Below are 23,810 nucleotides of genomic sequence, written 5' to 3' on the forward strand. Positions count from 1 at the left end.
AGAGGTTGTAAATGATTCGCATTCTGTTTCTAAGAATAAAGTTGTCAAATATCCTTTTCAAGTCATACAATCACTTCAAAACAGATTCAATCTTGATGATGAAACAACAACACAACATAATTCTTAAGACACAACAAATGATGATTCAGCAACGATAAGAGATGATGGTAATTCAGATATTAAACTTTTGATGTTAATATAAATTTCTTTGAAATCATTAATTAATTTTCATCTTACTAATATTGAAGAACATACTACAAGTACTACAACTACAAACGAATTGTATTGCAAAGGAGAGTTACAAGGTACATAATCTCCAACACAATTGTATATAACTGCATATTAAAATATATGCATTTTCATGCTAATGTTTTGTAATGATGTTCAGAACTGCTCAATATTGGAGAACCTTGCTTGGAATGCCAATACTGTAAAGCTCAACTTTGATATGAAGAAAGAGCAGAAAAATGTAACACCTCAAAGGAAGTTGAATTCTCATTGTGTTGTCAAAAGGGAAAAGTCCAAATTCCACTATTAAAAAGACCACCTAATCTTCTTGAAGGTTTGTTAAATGGTGAAGATCAGAGAAGCAAATCATTTCTACAAAACATAAGAGTATACAATAGCATGTTTTCATTTACTTCAATTGGTGGTAAGATAGATAATTCAATGAATAATTGTTCTGCTCCACCACAATTTATTCTGAATGAACAAAACTATCACCGTATTGGCAGTTTATTGCCAGAGCATGGATCAAAGCCAAAGTTTGCACAGCTGTACATATATGATACCGAAAATGAAATGACTAACAGAGTCAAGCATTTCAGGTCAGTGAATATATTAACTAATTTGATTATATGAAATATTTAAATACATGTGTTGACATGTATTCTTTTTATTATTTTTTAGTTCAAACACCAAGGAATCTGTTATAGATGAATCATTGGTTGCTGATTTGATTGAAATTATTGACAATCACAATGTTCTTGCGAAATCTTTTAGAAAAGTAAGAGATTTGTCACTAGAACATATGGAATCAGATTTCACGCTAAGACTATTTAGAGGCAGAAACAAAGACCCTAGAGTCTACAATACACCTTCATGTGATGAAATAGCTGCACTAATAGTTGGTGATTTTGGCAATATGGATGTAGGCAGAGATATAGTGGTAAAAAAATGTTCTGGTGAATTAACCAGACTGCACGAAACTCACACAGCTTTCATTCCATTGCAATATCCTCTCATGTTTCCATATGGAAAAGATGGTTATCAAGAGGATATCCCAATAAGAGAATCTCATTCAAAAATACAATCCAGGGTAAGAGTTAGAATTTCTTTGCGAGAATTTATTGCCTTTAGAATACAACAAAGAGCTGTAGAAGCAGGAAATATTGTGAATGCATGCAGATTGTTCCAACAGTTTCTGGTCGATTGCTATACAATGGTTGAAGCCCAAAGGTTGTCATTCATCAAAGCTAATCAGAAGTTAATTCGTTGTGATATTCTTAATGGATTACAAGAAGCTGTTAATAGAGGAGAGACAGATCCTTCTTTAATTGGAAGACGTATTGTCTTGCCTGTTTCATTCACTGGTGGTACCAGATACATGTTCAACAATTGTCAAGATGCTATGGCAATTTGTAAAAAATTTGGATATCCGGATTTGTTCATTACTATAACATGCAATGTGAATTGGAGTGAAATAAAAGAATTTGTCTTAGCAAAAGGCTTATCAGCTTCGGATAGACCTGATATTGTATGTAGAGTGTTAAAAATGAAGCTGGATGAAATGATGACAGATTTTAAGAAAAAGGACTTCTTTGGAAAAAGCACTGCAGGTATGTTATATATGAAGTAATATACATTATATAAACTTTTATTAAATTAAATTCTGACAACTATATTTATTATTTATTTATATATGCAGGAATGTACACAGTAGAATTCCAAAAAAGAGGTTTACCTCATGCACATATACTTTTATGGTTGGATGGAGAAAACAAATTGAAGAATTCAACTGATATTGATAAAGTAATATCAGCTGAATTGCCAAATGCTGATTTGTACCCCAAATTGGAAAAAGTTATCTCAAGTTAAATGATTCATGGACCATGCGGACCTGCAAGACATAATTCACCTTGCATGAAGGAAGGAAGATGTTCTAAATTTTATCCAAAAAAATTCACATCTTCGACTTCAATTGATGAAGAATGATATCCATGCTATAGAAGACTTGATAATGGTAGATTTGTTGAGAAGAATGGAATTAAGCTGGACAATAGAAATGTTGTTCCTTACAATCCACCACTTCTAATGAGGTATCAAGCACACGTCAATACAGAGTATTGCAACAAGACCAATTCAATAAAATATTTGTTCAAATATGTGAACAAAGGTCCCGACAGAGCTACTCTTAAAATAAGCAACAACTCTGCACAGTCTGAAAAATCAACCATTATTGATGAGATCAAAAGGTATTACGATTGTAGGTATCTATCACCATGTGAAGCTGCTTGGAGAATATTTGCTTTTGACATCCATCACAGATGGCCTCCTGTTCAGAGATTGACATTTCATATTCCTGGCCAACAATCAGCTTTGTTTAAAGATGATGATGATATTAATGTGGTCTTCAACAGATACGAAAATGCTAACACAATGTTTCTAGCTTGGTTTGAGGCTAACAAAGTTTATGAGGAAGGAAAACAATTGACTTATTCAGAATTTCCAAGCAAATTTGTGTGGTTTGCCAAAGAAAAAGAATGGAAACCAAGGAAGAAAGGCTACAACATTGGTAGACTTACTTATATTCCTCCTGGGTTTGGAGAACTTTATTATTTGAGGATATTACTAACAATTCAAAAAGGTTGTATTGATTATGAAAGCATTAAGACAATTGATGGAAAGTATTATGAAACATACCAAGAAACTTGCTATGTTTTGGGATTGTTGGCTGACGACAAAGAATATATTGATGCAATCAAAGAAGCAAGTGAATTTGCTTCTGGGTATCAACTTAGAAGATTATTTGTTACTTTGTTGTCGATGAATACAATTTCTAAACCATATATAGTTTGGAATTCTACTTGGAGTATCTTATGTGATGGAATTTTGTACCAAAAAAGAAAGGAGATGAACTTACCAGGTATTTTATATATATATTTTTTAATTTGCTATACATATATATTTTAATTGTATTATTTACTTATTGCAGGTCTTCAAATTCAGACTGCTGAATTACAAAAACTATGTCTGCTGGAAATATAGGAAATGCTAATGTCAAATGGTAGAAGTTTGAAAGATTATCCTTCATTACCTCAACTTGATCTTTTAGATGTACACACATTCAATAATAGATTTATTGTTGATGAGCTGCAATATAATAAACAAGACATGGCGAAAGAACATGACAGCTTGTTTAAAGCACTGAATGATGAACAAATTCATGTATATCAGGATATCATGACAGCAGTTCTTTCAAAGAAGGGAGGATTCTTTTTCTTATATGGCTATGGTGGTATATGTAAGACTTTTATGTGGAAGACATTGTCAGCTGGTCTAAGAAGCAAGGGCATGATTGTTTTGAACGTAGCATCAAGTGGAATTGCTTCTTTATTACTTCCTGGTGGAAAAACAGCACACCCTACCTTTTGCATCCCACTGTTAATTAATGATGAATCAACTTGCAACATAGCACAAGGTAGTCTCAGAGCAAAACTTCTTATGGCAACCAGTTTGATTATCTGGAATGAAGCACCAATGATGAATAGAATGTGCTTTGAGGCATTTGATAGAACACTAAGAGATATTATGCGAAATGTTGATGATGCCAATAAAGACAAACCATTTGGTGGCAAAGCAGTTGTGTTGGGAGGTGACTTTAGACAAATTCTACCAGTTATCAAAAAAGGATCTAGGTTTGATATCCTAAAATCAGCAATCAACTATTCAGAGTTATGGAATTATTGTAAAGTGCTAAAGTTATCCAAGAACATGAGATTAAGTACTACATCAAATACTGAAACAGCCAATGATATTCAAGAATTTGCTGATTGGATATTGAAGATTGGAGACGGGAAAATGGATCTAAATGAGAATGGTGAGTGCATGGTTGAAATTCCAGAACAGATCCTGATTACAAACACAGATTTACCTTTATTGGCATTGGTTGAATTTGTCTATCCTCAATTTGTGGTTAACATGTTGAAGCCTAATTATTTTGATGATGGAGCAATTTTGTGCCCAACAAATGATTCTGTAGAGCAAGTAAATGATTTCATGTTGTCTTTAATTGGTGGTGAAGAGGTGACTTATTTAAGTTCAGATACACCTTGCCAATCTGATGAACAAGATGAAGTGCAATCTGAATGGTTTACATCTGAATTTTTAAATGATATCAAATGTTCAGGGATACCAAATCATAAACTGAAGTTGAAAACATGTTTTTCAATTATGCTCTTGAGAAACATTGATCAAGCGAAAGGTCTATGCAATGGCACAAGATTGCAAGTCAACCATTTAGGCAAGAATGTAATCTGTGCAACTGTAATTACTGGAAAAAACATTGGTGACAGGATTTTTATACCAAGAATGGATTTAGTGCCATCTGATTCAGGGTTGCCTTTCAAATTTCAAAGAAGACAGTTTCCGATATCGTTATGCTTTGCAATGACGATTAACAAAAGTCAAGGACAAACACTTTCTAGAGTCGGCCTTTATCTTCCACAACCTGTATTCACACATGCCAACTATATGTTGCTATTTCTAGAGTCAAAACCAAAAGAGGATTGAAAATACTTATATTGGATGAAGATGGAAAGGTAACAAACACAACTAAAAACGTTGTGTACAAAGAAAATTTTGAAACTCTTTGAAAAGAAATCAATTATAGGTATGTCATTTCTAATTTTTTTTTTTCATTTCAAAACTGTTATAAATATATATCAATTTATTTATGTTATTTTCTGCCATGCAGGAAAATCATGGTATAGAAAAAGTTGAACAAAGAAGTCGTTGTGTACAAAAGGAATTTGTGTGCAAAAGGAATTTATGAACTTCAATACCAAAGGAGACATTCTAGGTATGTAATTTATTCTTTTTTTATTCTTATATTAACAAAGTAGTGTATTAGTCATATTTTTGTTGTTGGTGGTTGACAATAATATTCAATGAAATCAAATATTAACTTGACATACCACTTTAATTACATTCTAAATTGATCTATTCTATTGATACACTTCAACATCTTTTTAAAACATTAGATTCTCATCATATAGATTATTAAATATCCAAAAACCCATTACTATTACCACAATTATTACATATAAAAAAAACCCGTGCGTTGCACGGGTAGAAATACATTTTTCAATATTTTTGTTACATCATCTATGAGTCTATGATTATCATAAAATAATCTTAATTTTAAACCGATACTCATGTCACTTAGAAAAAATAGACTAAATTGTAAAACATTGAGGTCAACTGACATATGAATGAACATATAAAAAAAATGATAATGAAAAATTGTTTTGCAAATGCAATACCAAAACATATCCTAATAATAATTTCATTTCAGAAGTCATCGACTACTGAAAGTGAAACCATTGACCATCCACCTATATAGAAATATGGCACCACTCACTAACAAGTCAACAAGCACAATTTTAGTGGTAAGTTGCTTCTATAGTTTAAAGGTTGAAAATCATCGTTAGAATAAATCTTAACGACTAAATCAACGTTATGAGAATATACCACCGGAAACTGTACGAATGAAGAGATAAATTTGAGGTTCAAAAGGTTTAATTTGAGACTCAAGCAAGATTGAACTGCTTTTAGTAAAATACTATTAATATTTAAATGAATGATAATATAATAAATAGATTAATTTTACTAAAAAGATAAAAAAAAAACACATAAATTTATAAAGTAAAAAACAAATTTCATTAGAAACATAAAGATATATTATAAAGGAATTCCATTGCCGAATTGATTATGTTACTAAAGATATTTCTAAATGGTTACCTTCAAAAGGATTATAGGCAACAAAATATATAAAGATAATTAAATATGTTGTATATTCTTTATAAACGAGTCTAAGAAATTTATAAATACAGGCTATTAGAAGATTTAAATTTCATTAACAAATTTCCATAATGTAGAAAATATTCTAATAAAATACAAGGAAATTATATCTTATAGTTATATTTTTGGGTAGTTATTATAATTTTGGGATTAGAAATATATGATGTAAAATTTAGAGGTTATTATTAAGAAAGTAGCTCGAAGACTTATTAACATGAATTTTCTGACTTGAAGGATTGCTAATTTTGAGTTATATTATTAATCTCTATATTTATTCTCAGATTTAGGATACTTAGCTTTTTACAGGAACAAAACTCATGAAATATTTTCTACTAAAATAAAGCATCTACAAAGTGTTTTTATCACTTTTATCTACAAAGCTCGTAGACAATCATTTAAGACTCATATATCATCTTTTAGAGTTCATCTCCTAATAATCCATAGTTATACACAAAGATTTCTATCCTCCAAACAATTCATCCAAAAACGCTTTGTTTTTTTAAGACCTCCATAACAATTAAAAAATAAATGCGAATTTAATTAAGTGTTTTGAGGTTAAACTGAAATTCAAAAAAAGAAAACATTCATAATTTATTTTGTATGTTTCAAACTATTTATTTTATAAATTTAACTTTATGAAAAATATTTGCAGATTTGAATGCATAATCAAAATTCCTAATTATCAAGTATACTTTAACAGTGAAATCACAATGTGAAAATGTGATTAGGCGGACGTGAAGAACGCACCTGCTTGCTCGGTATTTCCACGATTTCGCGAAAGACAGTTGTCAGTGATATCTCATGACCAAGTCAAAAATTTGTAATTTCAAAAACATGAGTGATGGTTTTTGTTTTTCAACGAATGCAAGATAATACAAGGAAAAGAAACTGATAATTCATATTGAAAGTATAATTCATATTTATTTTTTCATAATGTTTGAGTGTGTATATTATACATTTCTTTTTTGACTTAGTTTCATTTATCCGTCAATTTCATTCTAAAATTCCAAAGCTGTTTATTTTATAATATTTTTTGTTGATATGAAGTCCCATAAAGATAAATTTGAGTCAAATGAAAAATATAAAGGATGGAATTATACAATTTATAAAATAAAAAAATAGATTTAACGAAAGTAGCGTGAGTAAAGTCACCAAAGTTTTAGTTTTGAAAATTTGAAATAAAATTCTCAAGAATTAAGACATCTGATATCTTTTTTACAATTCTCTTTTTCAATATATCTTTTTAATAATATATTTAAATTCCTTTTAACAAATTATAAAAAAGAAGCCAATAGTTCTTATGGTACACAATTCTTACCAGCCCAAGCCTTCACAAGAAGAAATGAAGGACATTTATGGCAAACACATTTACCCAGAGAAGAAAATAACCCAATTACAGCCCCTTCTTCTGCTATTTTACATAACAGGTCTAGAGGACTTAGTCTAAGTTTCGTGGATTACACAAATATACCACGACTTGACTTAGAACAAGATAGGTTAGCTGAAAATAGGCATAGCACTTCAGCCATCCCTGATAACGAACACATTTCCATGATGAATATAATACAATACGAAGAAGATGAAAATGATGAAATGACTGATGAAGAATGGAATCATCATCAGGCAATTATAGCCATGTATAGACAAGGATCTTTGAATCCCTCTACAAACACAAATATTGAAAATATTTATGACGAAACAGACGATATCATAAATAATTTTCTTGACAGCCTGCATTTAGGTGAAGAAGATAATTCTTCAGTAATATCAGAACCTTTATCTACAATAGGTCTCGTCAATACAAGCGTAGGATCAGTAAACCCCAACAGTTATCAGTTAGATCATGGTGGTACACAAGATTATCCTACTGGATTCATACCCAGAGAATCCCCAACAAATGTTATTCTTACAGATAATCAATATACAACACAAGGAAAAAGGCTCCCAATAGAACCAAATTTCCCATTGCCAAATCTTTTGTTAAATATAGGAGGAATTGACCCCCAATTATTACCAACATACATTGAACAATGGACTGCTACTGTAATCCGTGATTATGGTATCCATTACGAAAAAGAGGTTCAGTCTTCACAAGACATGATTGCCAAAGGTGAAACCTATTTAGGTGATATAGCCAGAGCATGCTGGGAATCTTTTAAACAAAGATACCCAACAGAATTAAATACATTAGTGATCGAACCTGGTCTTAACATTTATAATTTTTGTTCTCTAATACAAAGATTACTCACCTCCCAATCTGCAAATGATGGAAATACACTCAGACAACAAATTTATTTAGGACACCTAGAAAGGTTGTCTATAACCTATTTTGGAAAAATTAAAGAATTTTTACAAGATTATCTCATGTATGCCTCCATAGCCGGATGTTTTCATGATATAAGTGTTGGAGAAAAAATGTTTATCAAACTTCCAGGAAAACTAGGTCAGAAAATTAGAGAATCCTGGAAAAACGATGAGGTAACTCCCATGTTAAATAACCTCTCAATAAGAATACAACATATCATGAAAATAATGGAAGACACTTGTACACATATTGCAATACAAAAACAATTAAAAAATTCTGATTCTGGAATTTGTAAACAAATATATACTCCACAACAATACAATCAAACTAAAAAATATATGCCTAGAAGAAAACCCAGACATAACCAACCTTATAGTTATAAGTCCCAATCGACTGTCCAAAAACCAACTAATTCTAGAAAAACTTATACTATAAGATCCTCAAACTCTAGGAAACCAACTCTAAATCCAAACAGACACGTTAGAAAATTTAGAGAAAATAAAAATTACAAACAAACATTAAAATGTTATGCTTGTAGCCAAACTGGACATTTCTCAAGAGATTGTCCAAACATAGCAAATCTTTATACAAAGGAAGCAGAGCTCATCAAATCTTGCCACATGAACCTTCTTCCGATCGACGAAGATGTATCTACTGATTCTGAAATATTATCAGTAGTTAGTATAACAGAATTCAATGATGAAATTAATTTAGAAAAACAACCCAAAAATTATGACTTAATAAATGATTTCACAAATAATGAATTTATCCAACTTTATCCTAAAGAATATGATTTCAAATTAAATGACAAATATAATGAATTAGGCGAAATATTAGATGATTCTGGATATTATCTAATGAATATAACTGAAACAAATATATGTCCTCATACATTACAATACTTTTCAGGACCAACATCCATTCCCTGCCAGTATTGTGATAGATATTTTCATAAATCACAAAGGGCTCATTGCCCTTTATGCTACAAAATTTTTTGTATAAAATGCATTGCAACACATCTTAAAATACAAGAAATACCAATTTTTTTAGAACAAAAAGAAAACATAAAAGATAAAAACTTAATCGATACTAGGACCTCAATTTTAGAAACCAGAATAAATAACCTTGAAGAAAAAATTCTTCGGCTAGAACAAATAATCCAAGATTCTGGAACAAGTACCATCTCAAAAAACATACAAAATAACATGATGGGAACCGCAGAATGTATCCCATTAGTTTGCAATGAAAAACAACTAATATCTGTTAAAGTATTAGTAAAATTAAATTTTCCAAAACAAAACAGGAACCCTACCCTCTCTCTCTCTATCACTGCCTTCTCTCTACAAATCTCTCCCTCATCTCTCTTTATCTTTCCCTCTTGTATACACTGCTTCTCAACATAAATAAATGAGGAACTTCAGATCTCTCCCCCCTCCCTCTAGAATCTGAGTAAGTCTTTATGGAGTAGTTTTTTTTTGGGCATCTACGGATGCCTTGAGTAATATTTACTAAAAGATGCGATAATCATTTAAAGCCTTGAAAACATTTTCTGTACAGAAATATTTTGTCTTTATATTTCTTTTCCTTTTCTTGATTAACTATAAGATTATGAGAGAATATCTAACCGGCTCTGCCAGATTTATATTCTCATAACCTTATGTTTAAGTCTTGTATATTTTCCCGAGTTCTCTCATAACCTTATGTTTAAGTCTTGTATATTTTCCCGAGTTCCCACCTTCCTCTTTAGTCTAAGTTTCGTGGATTACACAAATATACCACGACTTGACTTAGAACAAGATAGGTTAGCTGAAAATAGGCATAGCACTTCAGCCATCCCTGATAACGAACACATTTCCATGATGAATATAATACAATACGAAGAAGATGAAAATGATGAAATGACTGATGAAGAATGGAATCATCATCAGGCAATTATAGCCATGTATAGACAAGGATCTTTGAATCCCTCTACAAACACAAATATTGAAAATATTTATGACGAAACAGACGATATCATAAATAATTTTCTTGACAGCCTGCATTTAGGTGAAGAAGATAATTCTTCAGTAATATCAGAACCTTTATCTACAATAGGTCTCGTCAATACAAGCGTAGGATCAGTAAACCCCAACAGTTATCAGTTAGATCATGGTGGTACACAAGATTATCCTACTGGATTCATACCCAGAGAATCCCCAACAAATGTTATTCTTACAGATAATCAATATACAACACAAGGAAAAAGGCTCCCAATAGAACCAAATTTCCCATTGCCAAATCTTTTGTTAAATATAGGAGGAATTGACCCCCAATTATTACCAACATACATTGAACAATGGACTGCTACTGTAATCCGTGATTATGGTATCCATTACGAAAAAGAGGTTCAGTCTTCACAAGACATGATTGCCAAAGGTGAAACCTATTTAGGTGATATAGCCAGAGCATGCTGGGAATCTTTTAAACAAAGATACCCAACAGAATTAAATACATTAGTGATCGAACCTGGTCTTAACATTTATAATTTTTGTTCTCTAATACAAAGATTACTCACCTCCCAATCTGCAAATGATGGAAATACACTCAGACAACAAATTTATTTAGGACACCTAGAAAGGTTGTCTATAACCTATTTTGGAAAAATTAAAGAATTTTTACAAGATTATCTCATGTATGCCTCCATAGCCGGATGTTTTCATGATATAAGTGTTGGAGAAAAAATGTTTATCAAACTTCCAGGAAAACTAGGTCAGAAAATTAGAGAATCCTGGAAAAACGATGAGGTAACTCCCATGTTAAATAACCTCTCAATAAGAATACAACATATCATGAAAATAATGGAAGACACTTGTACACATATTGCAATACAAAAACAATTAAAAAATTCTGATTCTGGAATTTGTAAACAAATATATACTCCACAACAATACAATCAAACTAAAAAATATATGCCTAGAAGAAAACCCAGACATAACCAACCTTATAGTTATAAGTCCCAATCGACTGTCCAAAAACCAACTAATTCTAGAAAAACTTATACTATAAGATCCTCAAACTCTAGGAAACCAACTCTAAATCCAAACAGACACGTTAGAAAATTTAGAGAAAATAAAAATTACAAACAAACATTAAAATGTTATGCTTGTAGCCAAACTGGACATTTCTCAAGAGATTGTCCAAACATAGCAAATCTTTATACAAAGGAAGCAGAGCTCATCAAATCTTGCCACATGAACCTTCTTCCGATCGACGAAGATGTATCTACTGATTCTGAAATATTATCAGTAGTTAGTATAACAGAATTCAATGATGAAATTAATTTAGAAAAACAACCCAAAAATTATGACTTAATAAATGATTTCACAAATAATGAATTTATCCAACTTTATCCTAAAGAATATGATTTCAAATTAAATGACAAATATAATGAATTAGGCGAAATATTAGATGATTCTGGATATTATCTAATGAATATAACTGAAACAAATATATGTCCTCATACATTACAATACTTTTCAGGACCAACATCCATTCCCTGCCAGTATTGTGATAGATATTTTCATAAATCACAAAGGGCTCATTGCCCTTTATGCTACAAAATTTTTTGTATAAAATGCATTGCAACACATCTTAAAATACAAGAAATACCAATTTTTTTAGAACAAAAAGAAAACATAAAAGATAAAAACTTAATCGATACTAGGACCTCAATTTTAGAAACCAGAATAAATAACCTTGAAGAAAAAATTCTTCGGCTAGAACAAATAATCCAAGATTCTGGAACAAGTACCATCTCAAAAAACATACAAAATAACATGATGGGAACCGCAGAATGTATCCCATTAGTTTGCAATGAAAAACAACTAATATCTGTTAAAGTATTAGTAAAATTAAATTTTCCAAAACAAAACAGGAACCCTACCCTCTCTCTCTCTATCACTGCCTTCTCTCTACAAATCTCTCCCTCATCTCTCTTTATCTTTCCCTCTTGTATACACTGCTTCTCAACATAAATAAATGAGGAACTTCAGATCTCTCCCCCCTCCCTCTAGAATCTGAGTAAGTCTTTATGGAGTAGTTTTTTTTTGGGCATCTACGGATGCCTTGAGTAATATTTACTAAAAGATGCGATAATCATTTAAAGCCTTGAAAACATTTTCTGTACAGAAATATTTTGTCTTTATATTTCTTTTCCTTTTCTTGATTAACTATAAGATTATGAGAGAATATCTAACCGGCTCTGCCAGATTTATATTCTCATAACCTTATGTTTAAGTCTTGTATATTTTCCCGAGTTCTCTCATAACCTTATGTTTAAGTCTTGTATATTTTCCCGAGTTCCCACCTTCCTCTTTAGTCTAAGTTTCGTGGATTACACAAATATACCACGACTTGACTTAGAACAAGATAGGTTAGCTGAAAATAGGCATAGCACTTCAGCCATCCCTGATAACGAACACATTTCCATGATGAATATAATACAATACGAAGAAGATGAAAATGATGAAATGACTGATGAAGAATGGAATCATCATCAGGCAATTATAGCCATGTATAGACAAGGATCTTTGAATCCCTCTACAAACACAAATATTGAAAATATTTATGACGAAACAGACGATATCATAAATAATTTTCTTGACAGCCTGCATTTAGGTGAAGAAGATAATTCTTCAGTAATATCAGAACCTTTATCTACAATAGGTCTCGTCAATACAAGCGTAGGATCAGTAAACCCCAACAGTTATCAGTTAGATCATGGTGGTACACAAGATTATCCTACTGGATTCATACCCAGAGAATCCCCAACAAATGTTATTCTTACAGATAATCAATATACAACACAAGGAAAAAGGCTCCCAATAGAACCAAATTTCCCATTGCCAAATCTTTTGTTAAATATAGGAGGAATTGACCCCCAATTATTACCAACATACATTGAACAATGGACTGCTACTGTAATCCGTGATTATGGTATCCATTACGAAAAAGAGGTTCAGTCTTCACAAGACATGATTGCCAAAGGTGAAACCTATTTAGGTGATATAGCCAGAGCATGCTGGGAATCTTTTAAACAAAGATACCCAACAGAATTAAATACATTAGTGATCGAACCTGGTCCTCTTGAATTAGGTGAAATATTAGATGATTCTGGATATTATCTAATGAATATAACTGAAACAAATATATGTCCTCATACATTACAATACTTTTCAGGACCAACATCCATTCCCTGCCAATATTGTGATAGATATTTTCATAAATCACAAAGGGCTCATTGCCCTTTATGCTACAAAAATTTTTGTATAAAATGCATTGCAACACATCTTAAAATACAATAGAAATACCAATTTTTTTAGAAAAAAAAGAAAACATAAAAGATAAAAACATAATCGATACTAGGACCTCAATTTTAGAAACCAGAATAAATAACCTTGAAGAAAAAATTCTTCGGCTAGAACAAATAATCCAAGATTCTGGAACAAGTACCATCTCAAAAAATATACAAAATAACATGATGGGAACCGCAGAATGTATCCCATTAGTTTGCAATGAAAAACAACTAATATCTGTTAAAGTATTAGTAAAATTAAATTTTCCAAAACAAAACAAGAACCCTGCTAAGGAAGAAATTATACAAGCCCTCTTAGACACAGGATGTTCTGAGACAGTCGTCTGCAAAACAAAAGTACCTTCATATATGATTACTAAAAGTAAACATATACAAAAAACAAGAACTATGTCTGGAATAGTAATGATAAACGATGAAGAAATAAATAATATTTCTCTTCAATTTAGTACAAACTGTGACCTATTTGGCCAAAAAATACATCTTAAAACCATGCGTGTAGAAAATTTAGTCCCCTCAAGACAAAGCATGATTATTGGTTTAGATTTTATTTTAGGCCATAACAGAACTATCACTATAAACAAAGATTATGTCATTATTAGTGATAAAACACAAATGTCACCCATAATTAGTGGAGACAGCTATACAAAACCGTCCCCTGATGAATGTTCAAGCACAAACACCAAATCCCCAGAAAAATGTGACTGTATGAAAGAAGATTTAGAATCCATAGATTACTGTCTAGATGACACTATGGACTCTTTTTCATCCATAAAAATATCCAAAACAATCACTTTTGATAATATCCAACAGATTTTGGATAGGTTAAATAAAACCAGTATAATAGGAGAAGATCCCACAAAATTTTGGGATCGTGATCCTATTACTTGTAAATTAAACATAATCAACCCTGATTTAATTATAAAAACTAAAGATATACAGTTCAACAATTGGGAACAGGAAGAATGTCGAATGCACATTGATCACCTCCTGAAACTAAAAGTAATAGCTCCAAGTGAAAGTCCTCACAGGAGTCCTGCTTTCATAGTAAATAAATCTTCTGAACAAAAAAGAGGTAAATCTAGAATGGTTTATAATTATAAACGTCTAAATGATAATACAGTTGAAGATGGATATACAATTCCATCTAAAGAAATTCTTATAAATCGTATCCAGAATGCAAAATGGTTTTCGAAGTTCGATCTCAAAAGTGGATTCCACCAAGTAAAAATGGAACCAGAATCTATAAAATGGACAGCCTTCTCCTGTTCTGAAGGATTATATGAATGGCATGTGATGCCTTTTGGTCTTAAAAATGCTCCTGCAATTTTTCAAAGAAAAATGGATAACATTTTCAATGACTTAAAAACTTTTACATGTGTCTATATAGACGACATACTAATATTTTCCAAAACAAAAGAAGATCATTATCTCCACTTGAAACAAGTATTATACAAACTTGAAAAATATGGCTTAATTATATCAAAAGGAAAAATGGAAATTTGTAAAAATTTCATAGAATTCCTTGGAACAGAAATAGGTAATGGAACCATAAAACTCCAACCTCATATTTCTAAGAAAATTCAAGACTTTCCTGATAAAATGGAAGACATAAAAACCCTAAGATCCTTTTTAGGACTTTTAAATTATGCCAGAAATTTTATCCCAGATTTGGGAAAATTCACTGCCCCTTTATACAATAAAACTTCTCTAAAAGGAGAAAGAAAGTTTAATTCTGAAGATATAAAATTGGTTCAAAACATAAAACAAAAGGTAAATAAATTACCCACCCTACAATTACTATTAGATTCAGACTATCTAGTAGTTGAATGTGATGGATGTGAATCAGGATGGGGAGCTATCCTAAAGAGAAAGAAAAATAAATACCTATCAAAAGATAATGAACAAATATGCAGATATGCTTCTGGAAAATATACTGTTAAACCACAGGTTTACCAAACTAGTACTGATTATGAAGTCAATGCAATTATACACGCCTTAGAAGCATTTAAATTATTTTTGATAAACAAACCAGAAATAACCATTAGAACTGAATGTGAAGCAATTGTTTCTTATGGAAAAAACCAAATAAATAATGACAAAAAACCACACAGACGATGGTTACTTTTCAGAGACTACATAAACTCCGGGAAAATTATAAATTTTGAACATATTAAAGGATCTGACAATATGTTTGCTGATATCCTTTCCAGGTACATCATACAAAAGTAAAACTCAAAGAGTTTTCTATACAATCATATACATGAGTATGTTACACATTGAAGATCCTGAGATCCCTCCTGGATTCCGGGTCAGGATCAGAATACAACCATTGGAGCTTAGAAGGATTAATCCTAATCCTGCCATAGAAATATCTAAACAAATAAAAAGGTTTAAAAGAAAGTTAGCTAAATTAAGGCGAAGGAAAAATGAACTCTTCCCACACAATCCTTTCCAATATGCTTTTACACTTGCCTCGTACAAGGGCAACATCATGGTCTTAGAACACCACCTACAAAGACTTAAACATTTTATTGCTTAACTCGTTTACTTCTATGATTGCAGGTACAAATATTCCAAAATGGAATTTATACAAAGCACAAAAAAAGGGCCTTTAGGTCCTAAACAAGTCAAATCCCCCTTTGTGGTGGAACAATACACAAAGTATGGCAAACAAGAATTGCCAATACTCACAAATACCTACCACTATCCTGGTAGAGAAAATACAAATGTCAAATTAAATGTTTTAATTGACAACATATGGAATATTCCAAAATACACAGTTCAAAATGAACACCAAGTCAGTAAGGTGAAACAAAGCATTATTTGTGCACTATACAATTTCTGCAATGCAGATAACAAAGGAGTTTTGTTAACTTCACCAGCCTCTCCCTCTGGGAAAGGATTTACACATTATGCCCTAATTACAGGGCCAAATAAAGGAGTTTATACTTCCTTCAAAGACCTCTGTGAGGCAAAACAAGACCAATTCTGGTCTACTTACAAAGGCTTTAATTCTTTAGAAGAAGCCCAAATGGCCCTAAAGTTGGAAACTATTGATGAAGAAAAAATAAAAACAGGGTTAACATTTGAACCGAGAAACCAAACACACACCTATGCTGCCTCTTGTAGCTTCTCACCACAAATAAATCCAAACATTTTCCTTGCAAAATTTGAAGTCATACAAGAATTCTTGTTTGAAGTTCATTCAGAAACACAAAATTACAATGGATTATTTGTAAAACCCCAGACTTACTTTGACACAAAAACACCATGCCAAGAGTCTTCAGACTATTGCAAAACAGTTACCACAAAATGTACATGCCAAATAAAATTCATTTTTAGAAAGGCTCAGATTGATTTGAAGAGTTTCAAAAATCAACTCTACAGAGACATAGTCATATGTCCATCACTATTATTAGAAGCAGGATGTCTCCAAACGCTTCTTATCCCACCAACTGAAAAATTCAACTCCTTAACCCAGGAAATAAACTCAATAGTAAATGAAATACAGGCAGAATATATGACAAATATCTGCCTACAAATCACATCTTCTCCAAAAAGCGCCTCTACTCCGGATAGTGTGGCAACACATGTCATAAAACTATTCACAGAGTCAAACCCAGAGGCCCATGTCAGATTAGAACACGGCTCCTTAAAAGGATTGTCACTCAACAAAGAAAAGCTATATCAGTACCAACTCTGGAAAGCTTATGTTGAAGGATCAAATTGGAATTTCTCTAGAAAGGATAATACAGAATATGTTCTTTTAAAAGAAACCATAAACACCAAAATATACTGGAAGAAGTTTATGGGAAACAAATTTCATCCTTTCCCTATAGAAGCCACTGATTTCTATGGTAGTCTCCAAAAGAGGACAATAAAGTATTTTTACCACTGTCACTTAAAGACCAACTTTGAGACTTAATCCCTCGGTCCCACCACGATTCCGCGACTCTGATTCCCCCGCTCTTCGGGAAATCAAGGGGACTTACCACACGCTGCCCCATTTCCGTCCTCGGCAGGAATCGAGCACGCGACCTTGCTCTGATACCAAAGGATGAGCACGCAGCGCTAGCCACTTGACCAAAAGCTATAGCTGTTAGTAAGGGTTCACACTTTGATACTTAATCCCTCGGTCCAAATATCTTTTTAATAATATATTTAAATTCCTTTTAACAAATTATAAAAAAGAAACAACAAAATATTAAAATTTAAGAAAGGTGTTAAACTACAAAGTTTTTATTTTTATTATATAATTTTTATATTAAAAGTATTTGTTTTAATTTTATAAAAAAATTAATTTATTTTGTTCAATAAGATAAATAATCAAGTTATTAATCTAAAATTATATTGCTTTCAAAAATTGGTATTAAAATATTACAAGTGGTCGAAGTTACTTTTACTTCCAAAGTGATTTAATTGCGTCATAGACTCGTCGGAGACTATAAATAGTACATCTTTTTGTAGTCTATAAAAGAGAAATAGATTTTTCAAATGAGAAATATCTCTCATCATACACTTCTCATAATAAACTATGAGAGGACACACACTCCTGTGCTTTTTTCTTTTACCATTTCTCTGCATAAACCACAATGCCAACGTCTTTCCAGCCAATGCCTATTTGCTTGGCAACGAGTGTTCCATGTTGCTCCTTTTGAAAAATAACCTAATATTCAACCCTACAATTTCCAAAAAACTCACTCTTTGGAATCAAAATGAAGATTGTTGTCAATGGAATGGAGTGACATGCAAAGAAGGTCGTGTTGTAGCCCTTGATCTCAGTGAGGAGTCCATCTCAGGAGGACTTCTTAATTCAACCGTTCTTTTTGGCCTTCAATATCTTCAAAGCTTGAATCTGGCTTTCAACAACTTCAGTTCGGTGATTCCTTCTGAACTCTGCAAACTCAATAATTTGAGGTATTTGAACTTTTCAAATGCTGGCTTTGAGGGGCAGATTCCTAATGAGATGTTTCATCTCAGAAGGTTAGTTATTCTTGACTTGTCTTCTTCAATCTCCTCACCTCACTGCCTGAAACTCGACAAGCCAAATATAGCAATGCTTTTGCAAAACCTTACAGAAATCACAGAATTATATCTAGATGGTATAACAATATCTGCAAAAGGACAAGAATGGTTTCATGCTTTATCTTCATTGCACAACTTACGTGTTCTAAGCATGTCATCATGCAATATGTCTGGACCTATTCATGCTTCCCTGGCTAAGCTTCTGTCACTCACTGTTCTGAATTTAAGCAACAACAGCATGTCCAGCTCAGTGCCAGATTCCTTAACAAACTTGTCCAATCTAGTCATACTGCAACTCAGAAGTTGTGGCTTGAATGGCTCTTTTCCGAAAGATATCTTCCTCATGCCATCATTAGAGGTGCTTGACATCTCAGACAATCAACATCTTACGGGTTCTTTGCCAAACTTCCAACCACGTGGTTCTGTTCGTGACTTGAATCTTAGCGAGACAAGTTTCACAGGAAATGTTCCGGGTGCAATTTCTAACTTGAAACTTTTATCTACAATTGATATATCTTATTGCCAATTTAATGGAACACTTCCTAGTTCAATGTCAGAACTCACCCAACTAGTTTATCTGGACTTGTCTTCCAATAACTTTTCAGGTCCACTCCCTTCTTTTAATATGTCCAAGAATCTCACATATTTATCCCTCTCTCATAATAGTTTAACAGGGGTGTTGCCATCCAGTCATTTTGAGGGCCTTAAAAATCTCGCAAACATTGATCTGGGGTTTAACTTTTTCATAGGTAATCTTCCCTTATCTTTGCTTAAACTTCCATATTTGCGCGAACTTAAACTTCCCTTTAATCAGCTCACTGGTATCTTGGATGAATCAGTGATAACCTCACCTACACTAGAGATGCTTGATTTGGATAGTAATCATTTGGAGGGACCCATTCCTTTGTCTATATTTAACCTTAGAACACTTGAAGTCATTCAACTTAATTCAAACAAGTTTAATGGCACATTACAATTGCACATGATTCGCAGGTTGAGTAATCTAACTACATTAGGGCTCTCGTATAACAATTTGTCCGTTGATATATACTCTAGATATGATCGTGATTCGTCACCCTTTCCTGCTCTAAGAAATATAATGCTGGCATCTTGCAAGTTGAGAGGAATCCCTGCTTTTGTGAAAAGTCAATCAACATTACTACACCTTGACCTTGCTGACAACGAGATTCAAGGAACAATACCATACTGGATTTGGCAGCTTAAATATCTTGTTATCTTGAACCTGTCCAAAAATTTCCTAACAAAATTGGAAGGAAATGTATGGAACTTTAGTTCAAACCTTTTGCATCTTGATCTTAGTTCCAACCAACTACAAGGGCCATTTCCTTTCCTTCCAACATTTGTAAATATTTTGGACTACTCAAACAATAGATTTAACTCTGTCATTCCAGCGGACATTGGAAATCGTCTCCCGTTCGTAACACAATTGTCTCTTTCAAACAATAGTTTTCACGGACAAATCCCTGAATCCTTTCTCAATGCTTCTCATCTTCTTCTGCTGGATCTTTCTCACAATAACTTTGTTGGAACCATTCCCCGGTGTTTTGCTAAGTTGAGTAGCACTCTTCGGGTGTTGAACTTTGGTGGAAACAAACTTCAAGGATATATTCCTGATACTCTGCCAACTTCATGTTCTCTCCAGTTATTGGACCTAAATAACAATCTCTTGGATGGTACCATCCCAACATCTTTAGCTTTTTGCCAGAAACTACAAGTCCTTAACCTTGGAAGAAATTTTTTAACCGACAAATTTCCTTGTTTCTTAAGTAAGATTTCCACCTTACGAATCATGGATTTACGGTTAAACAATCTTCACGGGTCAATTGGATGCCCAAAAAACAGAGGTGACTGGGAAATGCTCCATATGGTTGATGTAGCATTCAATAATTTCAGTGGTGCAATACAAGGAGCCCTATTGAACAGGTGGAAAGCAATGATGCGAGACAATGATAATGTGGGACCAGAATTTGGCCACTTATTCATTGAGCTCGTTGATAACTATGATCCCAAGAATTTTAAGGAATTAATGTCACTCTTAGACAAAAATATTGTAGCAAAGTTAGCTAAACTTGTTGCACACATACCTCGCTCTATTCTTGACCAGGGGTCCTCAGAACCATATAAAGTGGATCTTACTCAGTATCAAAATTCAATTCTTATTACAAATAAAGGTCAACAAATAAAATTGGACAAAATCCAGAGAGCCTTCACTTACGTGGATATGTCAAGCAACAATTTTGAGGGTTCAATACCAATTGAGCTAATGCAGTTCAAGGCAATGATGGCTCTTAACTTGTCAAATAATGCCTTCTCAGGTCATATCCCATCATCTATTGAAAATTTGAAGAATCTTGAATCCTTAGACTTGTCAAACAATTCTCTAAGTGGAGAAATCCCTAGAGAGCTAGCTAGTCTAAATTTTCTTGCATATCTGAATCTCTCAAACAATGACCTGGTGGGTGAAATTCCAAAGGGCACACAAATTCAGACATTTGATGGAGATTCCTTTGAAGGAAATGAAAAGTTATGTGGGTCTCCATTGACCCGTAATTGCAGCAATAGTGGAATGCCAACTCCTGAAACACCTCAATCTCATTCTAAGAACTCAATTGATTGGAGTTTATTAAGCGTAGAGTTGGGATTTATTTTTGGCTTTGGAGTTTTCATTATCCCTCTGCTTTTCTGGAAGAGATGGAGCTTTTGGTATTCCAAACAGATGGATGAGATCTTTCACAAGATCATTCCCCAACTTGATTTTGCTTATGAACACCAACGAGGTCACACACGACAAACTCTAAGGAGGAGATACTGAAATCTAAGGTAAACTACTTTTGTGATTTAATTTCTACAATAAGTAACTTTACATATTCTACGTGAAATTTCAATTTTATGTTTCTGAATGAATTTTTCTTTTATTATGAGCAGTTTTCAAATAAGGATGTTGTCCGTTATCCATGTTGGACCCAATAACGAATTAGTAAGTAATTTTAATATGAATTTAGTAGATGTTTCATAGTTCCTTCTGTTCAACTTGCTGCTGTAAAATGGATAAGATAGCTGGGTGATGTGCGTGTTTCTTTATAAATTCAAAACAATTACTTTTATAAATTCAAATCAATTATTTTAATACGTATATAAGTTACACTTAAACTTATTTACTAATTTCATCTCAAATTGAAAAGAAATAAATTGGATTATTTGAAGGAATTGAGGTACTAAATTGAGCAAAAAAAATTTAATAAACAACTAAATTGATAACAACTATTACTATTATCACGTTTCATAATTATAAATTGTCACGTGGCACGACAATAACTTGACACGTGACAGATTATAATTTTTTAGAAAAAAAATTAAAAATTAAAAAAATTAAGAATTAAAAAAATTAAAAATTAAAAAAATTAAAAAAATTAAAAAATTTAACAGCTTGACATGTATCCTGTACACAATGTTAGTTTCAACTTAACGGAGATGACCAAATTAAATCCTTTTAGATAATTGGAATATTAAATTGAATCAACCAATAATAAATGGACCAAATTGAATTAAACCAAAAAGTTAAGACCAAATCATGAATTATACCTTCAATTTAAATTAATTATTTTTTATAAAATAATAAAAATTATTGTAAAAAAATATAATATTATCAAATATTGAATATTGAATAGTAAAGTAATATATATTTGTTTTTGTTTGATAGCAAATATTTATAAATTATATTATATTAAATGAAATTTTTTTATATAATTGTTTCGATGGAATTACACTTATGATATTAAATTAAAAATATATATATATATATATATATATATATATAAAATATCAAAATAATATTCACATGATAAAAATAAATAAAAAACAAAAATATTAACAAGAAGTCCAATTTGTGTCTTAAAAATAATTTGATAAACCATTGAATGAAATCGTGAAAAAAAAACAAATATATAATTAAGGTACGTTAATAATAAACTATGAGTATTTAGTGATTTAAACGGGAACAAAACATGAGTGAAGATGTGTATTAGAAGGCATATAACGACGGAATAAATATGTACATACAGATCTCTATCTCCTTACACGAGTTTGGACAATACTCAAAAAAACTAATTTATTTGTCATCACTACATAAATCACATTTTTATTTAATTTATTTATATTTGTTAATGAATTTATCTTTTCACACGTACACAATAAAATAATATAATATAATATAATATAATATAATATAATATAATATAATATAATATAATAAGACATAAAATTATCTGATTTAAACATTAATTATACATGATATTGTACACATGTAATCTTTTAGAAAATTAATTAATCAATAAAAATAATATTAAATTAGATAGTATTTGATAATTTTTTTAAGTTTATATATACACCATTTATTTATTTCACCTTATTATAATTACTACATAGAAGTCATATTCCAAATTTAGCATATATTTTTATGGCTCAATTATATTTTGTCTCTCTCGTAATAAATTTGAAAATTTTCAAGTTTCTATCCAATTTTAGTGTTTTACTGAGTCCTCAAATTTTTTAAAATATCAATTAAATCAGTTAGATTTTTTAAGTTAATTATATGACATACCAGATATCTTACACTATAACCTGCTTAGGTGTCAACAATATCGTACTTTCAAACTAGATACCATAATAACTACATCCTCGTCACAGATTTGTTGTATTCAAGAAAAAAACTATTAATAAAATATATTAAAATTTAAAAATTCAAAAATTCAAAAATTCAAAAACTAAAAAAATACACCAAATTCAAAAATATAAAATTAGATAATTAGGTACTAATAAAATTATAAAATATATATTTGTAGCTATCTGTTTTATAATTTCATAGTACTATAGTTTTATAGTCTTATAGTCTTGTAGTCTTGTAGTCTTACAGTGTTATAGTTTTATAGTCTTGTCATTTAATAGTCTTATAGTCTCATAGTCCCATAGTCTTATAGTCCTACAGTCTTATAGTCTTAATGTCCTACAGTCTTATGCTCCTATAAT

General features: G+C 31.5%; 1 protein-coding gene and 1 pseudogene across 1 annotated transcript; both read left to right on the top strand.

The window, feature by feature from the left end:
* Positions 1 to 381: 381 nt before the first annotated feature.
* Positions 382 to 4,874, top strand: LOC114165196 (annotated as a pseudogene).
* Positions 4,875 to 18,259: 13,385 nt separating this feature from the next.
* On the top strand, positions 18,260 to 21,838 carry LOC114167559 (receptor-like protein 7). The gene is made up of 2 exons (XM_028052657.1): positions 18,260 to 21,605; positions 21,711 to 21,838. The coding sequence occupies exon 1, from the start codon at positions 18,274 to 18,276 to the stop codon at positions 21,595 to 21,597; it is 3,324 nt and encodes a 1,107-aa protein (XP_027908458.1). The 5' UTR covers positions 18,260 to 18,273; the 3' UTR covers positions 21,598 to 21,605; positions 21,711 to 21,838.
* Positions 21,839 to 23,810: the final 1,972 nt, after the last annotated feature.

The sequence above is a fragment of the Vigna unguiculata genome, chromosome 10 (assembly GCF_004118075.2).
Source record: "Vigna unguiculata cultivar IT97K-499-35 chromosome 10, ASM411807v1, whole genome shotgun sequence".
In the NCBI taxonomy this organism is placed as follows: domain Eukaryota; kingdom Viridiplantae; phylum Streptophyta; class Magnoliopsida; order Fabales; family Fabaceae; genus Vigna; species Vigna unguiculata.

What these genes read in the sequence shown, in the direction of transcription:
- LOC114167559 (XM_028052657.1), top strand. Translation starts at nt 18,274, where the DNA reads ATGAGAGGACACACACTCCTGTGCTTTTTTCTTTTACCATTTCTCTGC.